This window comes from Eptesicus fuscus, chromosome 22, assembly GCF_027574615.1.
Source record: "Eptesicus fuscus isolate TK198812 chromosome 22, DD_ASM_mEF_20220401, whole genome shotgun sequence".
Lineage (NCBI taxonomy): Eukaryota > Metazoa > Chordata > Mammalia > Chiroptera > Vespertilionidae > Eptesicus > Eptesicus fuscus.
In genome coordinates this window covers 28,385,655-28,398,147 of record NC_072494.1, presented here as the reverse complement: position 1 = coordinate 28,398,147, position 12,493 = coordinate 28,385,655, and the positions used below count along the sequence as shown (strand labels likewise).

Below are 12,493 nucleotides of genomic sequence, written 5' to 3'. Positions count from 1 at the left end.
GAGCTCTGGACACTATTTTAGAATATTATGGAACATTCATGACATCTAGTGGTAAGCTACTCTTACATGGATTGTGCATGAGAATGCCATTTAAAAATTTTTACATAAAATACAAATATCTCCTGAAAGCTCTTTTCTAAGGTATTGCTTCTAGTAATAAAAAATTACTGCTTCTGAGAAACTTTAATGGAATGAGTTGCAGATTGAAGGAGGGCCAGCAGAGGGCGCCAAGGGTTCAGTCCTCTACAATGCCTGCCAAGTGTGGGGGGTTTTCCCATGATTGTCAACCATCAACATTTTGGACCATGTGGGCAATGATTTTTATCTGAATTATTTACTCCTGTATCTCCAGTATCTGGCACGGTGCTTGACATATAGTAGGTTTGCAATAAGTATTAAATTCATATTATAAATAATTTCTATAATACTTTTTCTTGGGGATTAAAATATTCAAGAACAGTTAGGATAATGACAAAGGTGTCTTAAGGTCCAAGGCAATGTATTAATTTTTTAAAAATATATTTTCATTGATTTCAGAGAAGAAGGGAAAGGGATAGAATGATGAGAGAGAATCATTGATGGGTGCCTCCTGCATGCCCCACACTGGGGATCAAGTCTACAGCTGGGCATGTGCTCTGACCAGGAATGGAACCGTGACCTCCTGGTTCGTAGGTCATAGTGTAAATGAGAAGTATTAAATGGTCTAAGGCTTTACATCCTTGCTACTATTTCCCAAACAAATTTTATCTGTTCTAAAATAATTATAGTGCTTTTGGTATATGGCTAATAGTTTGAAACCCAACTTTTTATGAAATATAAATGTCAAAGCATAATGTTAAACTTGAACCAGAACTTGGTACTAATTTTTTTAAAGTTCAAAATATTCTTTCCTTGAATCGTTTTGTATTGCACATTTTTATTTGTTGTTAGTGTACTGCATTGGAACAAAAACTGAAAAAATTGACTGAAGATTTGAGTTGTCAGCGACAAAATGCAGAAAGTGCCAGATGTTCTCTGGAACAGAAACTCAAAGAAAAAGAGAAGGAGTTTCAAGAGGTAAGGTAAATAGATTCATTAGGAGTTTATCAGGATGTCACAGTTCACTCATTAGAAAAGAGCCATTTGTCATTGTTTGGGTGTTCTACTAGGGAAATGCTCTGGGGGGGTGGGGGGGGAGAGGTCACTGTATTTTCCTTCAGTCTTTTCAGTCAGTTTTTGATCAGAGAAGGAACTCAGTAGTTAGAATGTTCTTTTTTATCCATATTTTCCGATTAGTTTGAGATTATTATTCTGAGTAGGAAAGGGTCATATTTCTTCTTTCAAACACTCTCCATTGTGAAAGAAATTGAATTACAATCTCTGGCTGTTTGTAAAGCTTGTGGGTTGGCAAATACATTAGAACAGTAGCTGATGAAGTGGGCAAAGGCTTTGGCAGGCAGGTTATAGCTGAGGATGCCCTTTTGTAAGTACAGCTGCCAATGTGAGGCGAGTTAGCCGGGAAGTGTGTGTGTCATACAGATGGAGAGTCTGTCTGCAGACTTCCAATAGGAGTGACTGCAGACTGGAGCTCACCTTGGTCAGACACCGCCTCATACATTCGTTAAACTGTTTATCCCTTTATTGTTTTTCTCACCAGAACTACTGTATACAGCAGGCATGATATACCCAGAAGGAAGTAATTCTGCCTCCTGGGGAAATTATAACCAATTGTGTATTTAAATTTTTTTTAAATTTAATTTTTTAAAAAATATACATTTTTATTGATTTCAGAGAGGTAGGAAGAGGGAGAGAGAGAAACATCAATGATGAGAGACAATCATTGATTGTTGCCTCCTGCATGCCCCCTACTGAGGATGAAAGAGAATCATTGATTGGCTGCCTCCTGCATGCCCCCTACTGGGGATCAAGCCCGAAACCCCGGGCATGTGCCCTTGACCGGAACCGAACCTGGGACTCTTTAGTCCACAGGCCAACACTATCCACTGAGCCAAACCAGCTAGGGCTAATTTAATGTTTTCATTTCAGTTGACGTTTAGTATTCTGTTAGTTTCAGGTGTACAGCATAGTGGTAAGACATTTGTAAAACTTACACAGTGATCCCCCGATAAAACAAGTATTTAAATATTGTGTCTATTATTTATTGACCAGATAAGATACCAGGTGCTTTGCTAGTTCTGAGTGAACGGGGTGATTAAGATCATGGATTTTATAGTATAGAACGGTGGTTTTCAACCAGGGGTGATTATTTTCCCCTTCCCAGGGGATATTTAGCAATATCTAGCGACATTTTTTATTGTCACAACTGGGGTGGGGGATTTGGAGTTCACTACCAGCATTTAGTGGCTAGGGGCCAGGCCTGCTGGTAAACACCCTGTAATTCGAGACAGTCCCTTAGATTAAGCATTGTCCCCAGCCCAGAATATGAGTAATGCCAAAGCTGGCAATCCTCGTGCAGTAGTGAGGTGATAGGGAAACCCCTCCCCCCAAAAAAAAAAAACACAAAAAAACACACAAGCACACATACATATAAAAAAGTGACTTGCAAATGTTACTCTAGTATCTTTACCTGGTTATCCAAGTTCATTGGTGACATATACTTTGTGTCCTTAATTATAAGGGGTGTGTGGCATTTCAAATTTTAAACCCCATTTTTGAGTGCCTTTGATTGCTCAGCTCTCCTCTCTTTTTGCCCCTGATGATTGATTTAAGAGTGGGGAAGAGGTGGACACAGGCTAGCTCCCATGTGGTCAACTGGCTCCTTCCCGGGACCTCGGAGACCTGGATTTGAATACCAGGACCAGTGCTCTGGCTGATTATGTTCATCATCAAGTGGATGGTCCTCTAGGCTCCCTGTTGTGTCTGGCATTTCTTGTGGGGTGTCTGTGTCACCCTGGTATCTGCCTGGGAACCATCAGCAGTGTGACGCGTGTGTCTTTTGCTTTTCAGGAGCTGTGCCGTCAACAGCGCTCCTTCCACACACTGGACCAAGAGTGCACTCAGATGAAAGCCAAACTCACGCAGGAGCTGCAGCAGGCCAAGAATGCTCACAACATCCTGCAGGCTGAGCTGGACAAAGTAGGCGCTCCTTCCTCTCCTTTTCCTCGTACCTGGTATTTCTGTGCCGCAGCTGACATAGGCTACTTGGAAGGAAAAAATGCTCTATCCTCGCTTTCCTTTTCAAACAGGAGAGCAAACGGACCCTGTCTGGGTCTGGATTCTCTCATTTAGAGAAGAGGACAGTGAATGAGGAGGGGTTCTTAGATCTGAAAGTCTAAGAGCTCTGATATTCTGTTTCTTAGTCATGTCACTGGGTTCCCGTCCCAAGTAATTTATGCCCTCAAATTGACAAAGCACTGAAAATTACAATCTGTTTACTTACTTAACACTCACTTCAAAAATGATGTCCAGTATTGTGGCTTTGCGTTTCATCTGTGTGGTGAAGGCTCCCATATTTATATCTCCGGCCTGGACATCTGTTCTGAACTTGAGACTCATGGGTTTGTATCTGACATTGCCACTCGCATTTCTAACACATCTTACTTGTTAATAATGGAACTCCAGTAAATACCTCATCCCAGTAAATATCAATTCTGATATTCACATTGCTCAGGTCTAAAGCTTCCTGTTATCTTCAGGTCTTCCTTTTCTCTCTCACCTCAGTGTCATCCATTAAAACTCTGCCAACTCTACTTTTATTTATTTACATGTACACACGCGTGTACTTGTATATATCAGTGTATATGTGTGTGCATATGTATATTTCTGTGCATAATTGTATGTGTATGTGTGTGTGCATCATAGAGTGCATTTAAACTTTTTGTGTTAAAACACAAAATCTATATAGAATAAAATTTTGATAAGTCATTATCAGGCGTGCTCTCTTATAAGCATTATCTGTGTTGGGATAGAATGTTATCAGCCACCCCAGAAATCCTCCATGTACTACTTACCTCTCTGCTTAGAAGAAACCTGACTTTACAAAGTCTGTCTGTAGTTTATATCGAATATGACTACTTTTACCATTTCCGGTGCTGGTCTAAGACGACATCGTCTCCCTCCTGGATTACTGTTCCAGACTCCTAACTGTCTCCGTGCCCCACACTTCTTCCTCAGTCTGTCCACAACCAGCGGCCAGAGTGAGTCTGTTAACCTGATGTCACTCTGCTCAGAGCTCCTCAGTCTCTCAGAGTGAGGGTCTTGGCCAACATGGATGGATCAATTCTTTTATTCGGTGACTTTCTTCTTCTTGGAGAAGAAATTAACATTAAGGAAATAAAGAGCAGGAAACTGAACCTTGACCTTATTTTCTCTTTGTAGGTCACATCAGTAAAGAACCAGCTAGAAAACAAATTGGAAGAATTTAAGCAGAATGCCTGCCGAACCGAGCAGTTGTTACAGGCAAGTCAGAGCAAGGAGAATGAGCTGAGGAGGAGATGTGAGGTGAGTGAGAAGCAGAGATGAGTCTTTGCCAACTTCCGTTCAGGATGTGCTGGGAATTGCTACACCAATTTTCAGTAGCTTATCATGATCATTTCATTGTCTATTTTATTTGCCAGAAGTATGACAATGTATTTTGTATATATCCTATGACATCGAACATAGTGCTTTTTCCCCCCATTCTATCTCTATATATAAAAGCCTAAGGGACTGAACGACCAGTCGACCGGTCACTATGATGTGCACTGACCACCAAGGGGCAGACACTCAACACAGGAGCTGCCCCCTGGTGGTCAGTGCACTCCCACAGCGGAAGCACCGCTCAGCTGATCCAACGGGCACCAGACACCAGGCTCATGTGTGAGCCTCTCCCGCCTCTGCGGCAGTGCTACCCAGCAGTGGTGGTAGTCCCGGAGTGGTGGTGGGGCAGGCACAGCAGGGCCAGGATGAGCGGGAGTGATGCGGCACCTAGCCTGGGCTTGGGCTCCTCCCTGGACACCTGCCGCTTCACGTACTACTACATCCCTCGGGGGATGTCGGACTGCCAGTTTCGGCCTGATCAAACTGGCAGTCCGACATCCCCCGAGGGGTCCCAGGTTGCCAGAGGGTGCAGACCAGACTGAGGAGTCCCACCGGTGCATGAATCCGTGCACTGGGCCTCTAGTTCTGATATAATTACTAATATGCATGTAGCAATTATAGGAAAACTTGACTTGTACTAAGGACATGTACTACTCTCTTTTTTTAAAAAAAATTGTTTTAGACCATTTGGGAGGTAGAAAAATAGAAGAAAATGAGGGGTTTTCTAAATGGCAAGAAACAAAATTGGTGAAGGGGTAAATTGAAATCCCTTTTCCAAGGGTTGGCTTTTGAATCATCAAATATTAAAAACCTGGTGGAAAGTCAATGATTTAAATGAGCCAGAGTAATGACAGATGAAGAGTTTCTAGATTTCAAGTTCTTGTGAAAATATCAAGTAATTGTAAATTATGTTACTCTGGCTTCAAAAGTCAGCTGTAGGCTCAGTGTTGAGCATGGTTGTCAGTGTTTTCGTAGATTCGTGCTTTTGTGCACAATGCTGGGTGATACCCCAGTGGTGTGAGTATAGAACTACCCTGACATTACTTCTACTGATAGGGTTTTCTCCATACTTACTTAATTTGGCTTCTCCCTGAATTTACTTAGTGGCCTGGAGTTTATTTTAAAGGGCTTAATGAAGAGCCATTTAGGGGCGCTTATTAGCCTGAGACAATTTGAATAGTGACATAAATCAGTGTGGCATTATTACAAAGAAGCACAGCAGAACAGAAGTTTCTCCCCCATCAAATGTCACAGGAAAGAAATTGTTCCACTCATTCTTTAAATATTTTGCAGTCACTTACTATATTGTAAAGATTCTCTCTTTGAAATTCTCTGTAAAGAGCAGTCATTTATGCAGGTGAGTAGAGTCGAAAGGTTTTTATCCCCCAGATTTGGAGAGAGAACATGGTTGTAAAATCTGAGCATCTGTCAGTAGCACAGGAGCTTGCAGCTGCCTCAGAAGGGTAATACGGCTGGAGACAGGCGGCCGCAGTTCCAGCCACTGGAGTGGAAGGAAGCTTCGTATCAGATGATGGTTTCAACAGCGAACGTTTTCAAATGGAAGTGTTTTGTTTCAGCAAAACAAATGTTTGCCTTTTGGCCACTGGGGACCAACCAGCAGATGCTTCTGCTAACATTTCCACAGGCAGACTGGCACCGAACTCTTCCCTCTGTGAGGTCCCCTTTCAGCCAGGAACTCTCCCACGATGCTGGTGGAAGCGTTTTGTAAAAGCAATCATCTGGTTAAGAGGCCACAAACACTTTTAAAACAGTCTCCTTGGCCGAGGCGCAGTAGTGGGCTGGGCGTTGTCTTGCAGGTGTTTCTGAAGACTTGGGTGAGCCCACAGGGTCTGGTGTGCCAGCTGAGGAGCTCTCCTATATACTGTGAACTCGCCTATACTGAGCTATCTGCCCACCGTGTTGCACTAATATTTCATCGATCTCTGTGTCCAGTGAGGGCAGTTGTGTGCAAGGGCCTAGCACAGGGCCAGGGAGTTCATTTAGTGTCTGTCTTCATTTATGTGTGTGTCTTCATTTGAAGATGATAAGAACTCACATTGAGCTGGCTCTTGCATTTTGAATTGGGATTGGTATCAGAAAAGTGATTTAGCCACTTAGAGCAGTGTATAACTTAATGGTATAATGTTGGCAGCTTTAGTGTGAGCGAGAGCTGAAATTGTATTGCTTTTCTGCCACCTATTTGCTGAATGACCTTGAGACAGTGACTTTCCTCTTCTGAGTCTGACTTTATTCATGTGCATATAGGGACAAATAATACCCCTTCCTTTTCAAAGCTTCATCAATGATTAAATTAAACCCTGTCCAGTACATAAGTGCTCAGTAAATTATTGCAGTCCACCTGCTCATTGCTTTGGTCTTCACAACTGTTATGACCTGTTTGCTGTCACCAATAGGCACAGAAAGCGATGAGCCACGGGACAGTGCATTTGAGATTTTACACATTTAAAATTTGCCTGTTCTGTTCTATCACTGTGGGTCTCTTTCTGTATCTAATTATAAGTAAGTACTAACAAGTTTAGCATGCCGATAGGTTTTGGATGCCGAAATAATGTGACAGTTGTACTGAAATTTTCCTTGTTCGTGTTTAGCAAACTAATATGCCACTCACAATGAGAAATCATCAGTAATGGAAACGTGATTTAATGGTCCAATCAAGGGTAAAGTTAACGTTTAGTATCAAAGTGAATGGAGAGTTTAGATACACTGCTCATCCAGCATTGGCTGCCAGCCCCATAGCATTGGGTTAGGCCATCATGTACCATCATTTGACAGCCAAGGTAGGGGGAACACTTGCTTGGGGACCTTTCTGAGCATGGGATCTGTATTGCACCAGATCCTCTAAGGGGCTTGTTCTGGCAGACAGGAATGATGAGGTGGAAGGGAAAAACACATCCTTTGCATCCTTCCCTTGTTCATGATACAGACTTCGCCCCAGCAGGGGATGTATTAAGCATCAGTCATGGATGGGATCATGAAATAGTGCACAGTAACTGAAATTTGTTTTGTCTGGCCCTAGGAAAGGATGCTTCCCTTGCTGCTCCTAAACCGAAGTTGATTTGGGTGGAATAGCTTGCTAAGCTCAGATGCTGGCTTGTGTTTATAGGGATTTTTGTTGCATTTATTCAGACTCGTGCCCAGTTTTGCACATCATGTCAGGATGCAGGAGATGCCTAGGAGAATGTATCCTTGTATGCTTAACTCGTTGTTGATAATGAGCTACCCAATCAAGACTTAAGTGGCTGTAGCCTTGCAGAAAACTAATTGCTGATGGATAGCAGTCTTCAGCTCCATTTTCAGATGTTCATTTTCTAAATTCTGGCTTTTAAAAATCCTTGGGTTGGTCTTAGCCATAGCATTACAAACCTGCTGGGTCCCAGGATTGGCTGAACATTTTTTTGTTAGAAACAAATATTTACGGAGCTAATGCCAGAATAGAGAAAGACATGCTAATCTTGCCATTTCACTTACAGTTCCTGTAAATGTCTCCAGTTATGGACAGAGGCTGTGGAGATCAGCAGACATGTAAACATAAGTTGTCCCCCTCCCTCTCTGGGATGCCCCCAGCTTTAGCTTTGCACATGGTGTCTTCTCACTTTTCTTGTCACCTCCAGATGTAGATGCCATTTAATTTGATTGGTTTTTTAGGGCAAGAAAATATTTTATAGGTTGTAAATAAAAATGCTGTGTCAACCCAGGCGGGTGGGTAAATGCTAGTTCCTCTCTTACCTTGAACTCATTCAGCTGATCTTAGCACTGATCACACACATCTGGCTGCTGTTAGATTTTGGGAAGAAATATTAATGATGCCCCATTCACTTGTTAAGGTTCTTTAAGGTATTTTTCCTTTCCCATTTGTGATAACTTTTGATGATGATTATCCTGTGTTTGAAGAACAAACAAGTGATTATAGTGTCTACAATTTAATGATGTTAGTTTAAGTCAATAACACTTAACATTTTAAATATGTGTGTGTGTGTATATATGTGTATGTGTGTGTGTGTGTGTATTGATTAATTTTAGCGAAGAAGTGAGAGGGAAAGAGAGAGAGAAACATTGATGAGATGAGAAACATTGATCTGCTGCCTCCTGCATGCCCCCTACTGGGGGATCTAGCCTGCAACCTGGGCATTGCCCTGATCGGCAATCGAACTGGCAACCTCTCGGTACATGGGATGATGCTTGATCAACTGAGCCACACTGGCTAGGGCACACTGTTGTATCTTAATGATCATTCTTTGTATGAATGTCAGCCTCAGTCTTGAGATCAGTTGGAGCGGCCCTTTAGTTCTGATTGATGTCTTAATTTGCCAGCAAGGAAGGGAGGCAGGATTAGGACAAAGACAGGAGTTTAACTACAATGGGTTCTGTCTTATCTTGATGATGAAATGAGCATATATATATGAACACAGCAGCTGCCAGCAAGTTTTCAAGTACTTTCTCCTAGCCAGATTCCCCCTCTTCTTGAATTTGGCTTTGCTACCTCGGTACCCATCTGCTGGTAGTAACCAGACTGATAATTGAAGGCAGCTTTCCAACACAACACTGCCAGGGCCATCTGTTTTCTAACGGTGCAGTAGGGTTTTGGAGGCTGGGTCTTAATTGTTTCTTTAAGATTCAGAATTTTCTCCTACTACTCAGAGGGGGTATTTTTTAAGTGTTTTTTTTGTGTGTGTTTTTTTAAGTTAGCCTTACGAATTCCCCCTCCCCCAAGGATGTGAGACCCTTAATTCTGTCAGTATATGCCAATTCTTTGTAGTCCAAAGGGTGGCATATCATATAAGCTGAGATATTTAACAGCTAAAAAAATCATTGAAGGTGGAAAAACAGGTTGAGGAAGTAGAGGATTTATGATACTGTGTGTCTGATATGGTTAATAAGCAATAGTACTTTTCTTTGGCATGCATATATTGCTTGGTTTTAAGATTCCTCCCCTCCCCCAAATATGTCTCCTTAGATAATACAATGGGGCTACATCTGCGTCTCTGCTACTTTATTTACATTTCAGTACATGGATACTTCATTTAATCAGGTGCCCAAAGAATCTGTTTTTACTGTGAAAGCTCAGTTTCCTCCATCTAGAATGAATTCTTCCTTTTGTGCTCCAGCCCGATTTCCCATAGTACTCGCCACCTCTCTTTAGCAGTTAGCACATCCCCATGTATTAAGTGACTGGTAACACATCTTCCCCTACTGGGTTACCTGCCCTGAGGGCAGAAACTGTCTCACTTAAATTTACATCTTTTATAATGTTCATTTCAGCATGTGGTTCATTGTAGACTTTTTTGATAAACACTTATTAAAGGTAATTTACTCATAAAGACATCCCCTTAACAATGAACCTCAAGTTGTAGAGTCAAAATTTGTAGTGTGAATTTTTTTGTTCCTTAGTACATCAGGTATTTGCAAAAATATATTTGATATACATTCAGATATGGTAAGAACTTGGAGCTTGTGTCCTTGATTTTTCTTATGAGCTAACTCTTTAACAAGCTTAGGGAAAACCAGAAAGCTCAAAGAAATATATTTTTGAAGGAAAACGATAATTGTCAGATTTTTTTTTTATTTGTTTTAACTTCTATTCATAAACTCATTTGGCTTAAGAGTTTCTAACTTTGTTAAGCACTCAAAGGAAAGTGTGATTCCTCCCCTAGTGAGATACAAAATCATTTCCATTAGGGCCTGTCCTAAGGCAGAAGTCGTAGTTTGAGCATTTGTTTTGATTTAACCAAGAAAATGTGCACTTTAGGAAATGAAGAAGGAAAACAGCTTCCTTAAGAGCCAGTCTGAGCAAAGTGCCAGAGAAGTCTGCCACCTGCAGGAAGAACTGAAGAAGACCAAGCAGTGTTTGACTCATAGCCAGAATTTTGCAGAAGAAATGAAAGGTAAGGAAAACTTGATGTTTTATAATTATTTCTCTAAGCTACCATTCCTGAGAGAGAGGATGGATAGCATTAGAAACTTTGCATTTTTCCGTATATTCTCCCAGAAAGATGTCTGCATTCGATGTGGAGAAAGTTTTCTCTCATCCACTTTTTAGTTTCCAACGTGATAGTTGGACATTGTTTTATTGGAGCACATTGAGTCCCCAAACGCCTGGTTTTCAGCACTTTGAAACCAGAGGGGTAAATATTTCCCACACAAAAGTAAATTGTCAGTGCTGACTGTTGCCTGAGAGTGCTATTGATTGTCTCAAGTGTGTTTGTTCGTTACATTCAGACAGCTCATCTCCTCGCTCATTACCATTTCCCATATAATGGAAAATCCCTTTATGAAATGCATGTGTCCCAGCCCTTAATGACCATTGATTTTTGATGACTAACTTGACTGAATGATTTTATTTCCTTACTTTAGAGCTACAGAATTATGCTATACACACTAAATGAATCCACTGCTAGTTTCCCATTTATCAGTGTACCATATGTCTTCTACTTCATTTATTTTCTCACCTGGGGTATTTGCACATCTGAGATTTTTTTTTAAATCCTTAACTGAGAATATTTTTATTGAATTTAGGGAGAGAGAAAGAGAGAGAGAACCATCAATGTGAGAAACATTGTTCAGTTACCTCCTATTATATGTGCCTCAACTGGGAATGGAACCTGCAACCTTTTTTGGTGTGCGGGACAACACTCCAACCAGATGAGTCGCCTGGCCAGGACTCTAGGATTTCTTTTAACCTGACCTGTGGATTATGTGTCACACTTACTGGTGACTGTTTTCTTTTGAAAATTCCCATCTCCCAAAGATAGCTTTCAATTTTTCCACAGCAGTGGTAAAAATGTCAGTCTCTCTTAAAAGAAAACCATGGCAAAAGTGAAGGGTTGCAGGCATTTTCCAGTGTTAGTCATCAGGGTTATTGTCTCAGGTCCTCGTGAGCAGAGGTGATTGATGGCCCTTGTGGTCAACTGAGAACCCTCAAATGAGGGTAGGTAGAATGAGGTTAGCATTAAATATAGGAGCTGTATTGTAACATCTGCATTTAGAAGACATCCTGTCCTTATCATCTACCATTAAGTTTCTCAACTTACATTCTCCCTCAAAATATTTGGGGTGTATAAAGCCTTCCCACCACTGTTGAATGAAATCATTGAGCTTATTCTCAACTGGATGGGACCATTGGGTAGAGTTGTGTTGTTGGACAGAAAACAAGATTTTAAAGGAGTTTGAAATTTGGATAATTCTTGAATTTATAGACACCACCCTTACTGCAAGGGGCTGGGATGTGGGTGACATTGTTCCTAAGTAATATTCCTATATAGGCGCCTCAAGAGTTAGTGCCGAAACCGGTTTGGCTCAGTGGATAGAGCGTCGGCCTGCGGACTCAAGGGTCCCGGGTTCGATTCCGGTCAAGGGCATGTACCTTGGTTGCGGGCACATCCCCAGTAGGGGGTGTGCAGGAGGCAGCTGATCGATGTTTCTAACTCTCTATCCCTCTCTCTTCCTCTCTGTAAAAAATCAATAAAATATATTAAAAAAAAAAAAAAAAGAGTTAGTGATTTTAGGATTTTTTTACTCTTTTGTATTTAATTCTATAGACTTTGGCTAAAATGGTGCGTAGTTACTTATTTTCCTGGAAAATCAGTATTACTCCACAGTAACATGGGTAATTCCATTTCAGTGCTGCTTTTGACACAGTTTTCTTTCTTTAAATAAGTATATCAAAAGAGTTGAAAAATATAGTCAGAGATGTGGTGAGTTTGTATCCAACCATTGCAAAAAAGCAAGTATCACAATGATCTTTTACCGGTGGAGGGTCTTGCCTTCAGTTTATAAAACATGCAACATCATTGAAGCACAATAAAATGAGTATTCCTGTACACATATACATAAACATGTACACAGAAGAAGAAGAAAAGCAAGTTGCAACACTTAGGAAAATGATCTGTTGGTATTTTATATATTTTATGCAACAACCCTTTATTAAGCTGCTTAGAAGGAAGATGAACAAATGTAT

General features: G+C 41.1%; 1 protein-coding gene across 1 annotated transcript in view; it reads left to right on the top strand.

Moving 5' to 3' along the window:
- Positions 1-12,493, top strand: part of CENPF (centromere protein F) — a 49,262-nt gene that overhangs the window by 13,488 nt on the left and 23,281 nt on the right. Inside the window, exons 8-11 of the mRNA XM_028152196.2 lie at positions 931-1,056; positions 2,947-3,075; positions 4,318-4,440; positions 10,286-10,421. Of these exons, the coding sequence (XP_028007997.2) occupies positions 931-1,056; positions 2,947-3,075; positions 4,318-4,440; positions 10,286-10,421 (514 nt within the window). The remainder of the gene's footprint in view (positions 1-930; positions 1,057-2,946; positions 3,076-4,317; positions 4,441-10,285; positions 10,422-12,493) is intronic.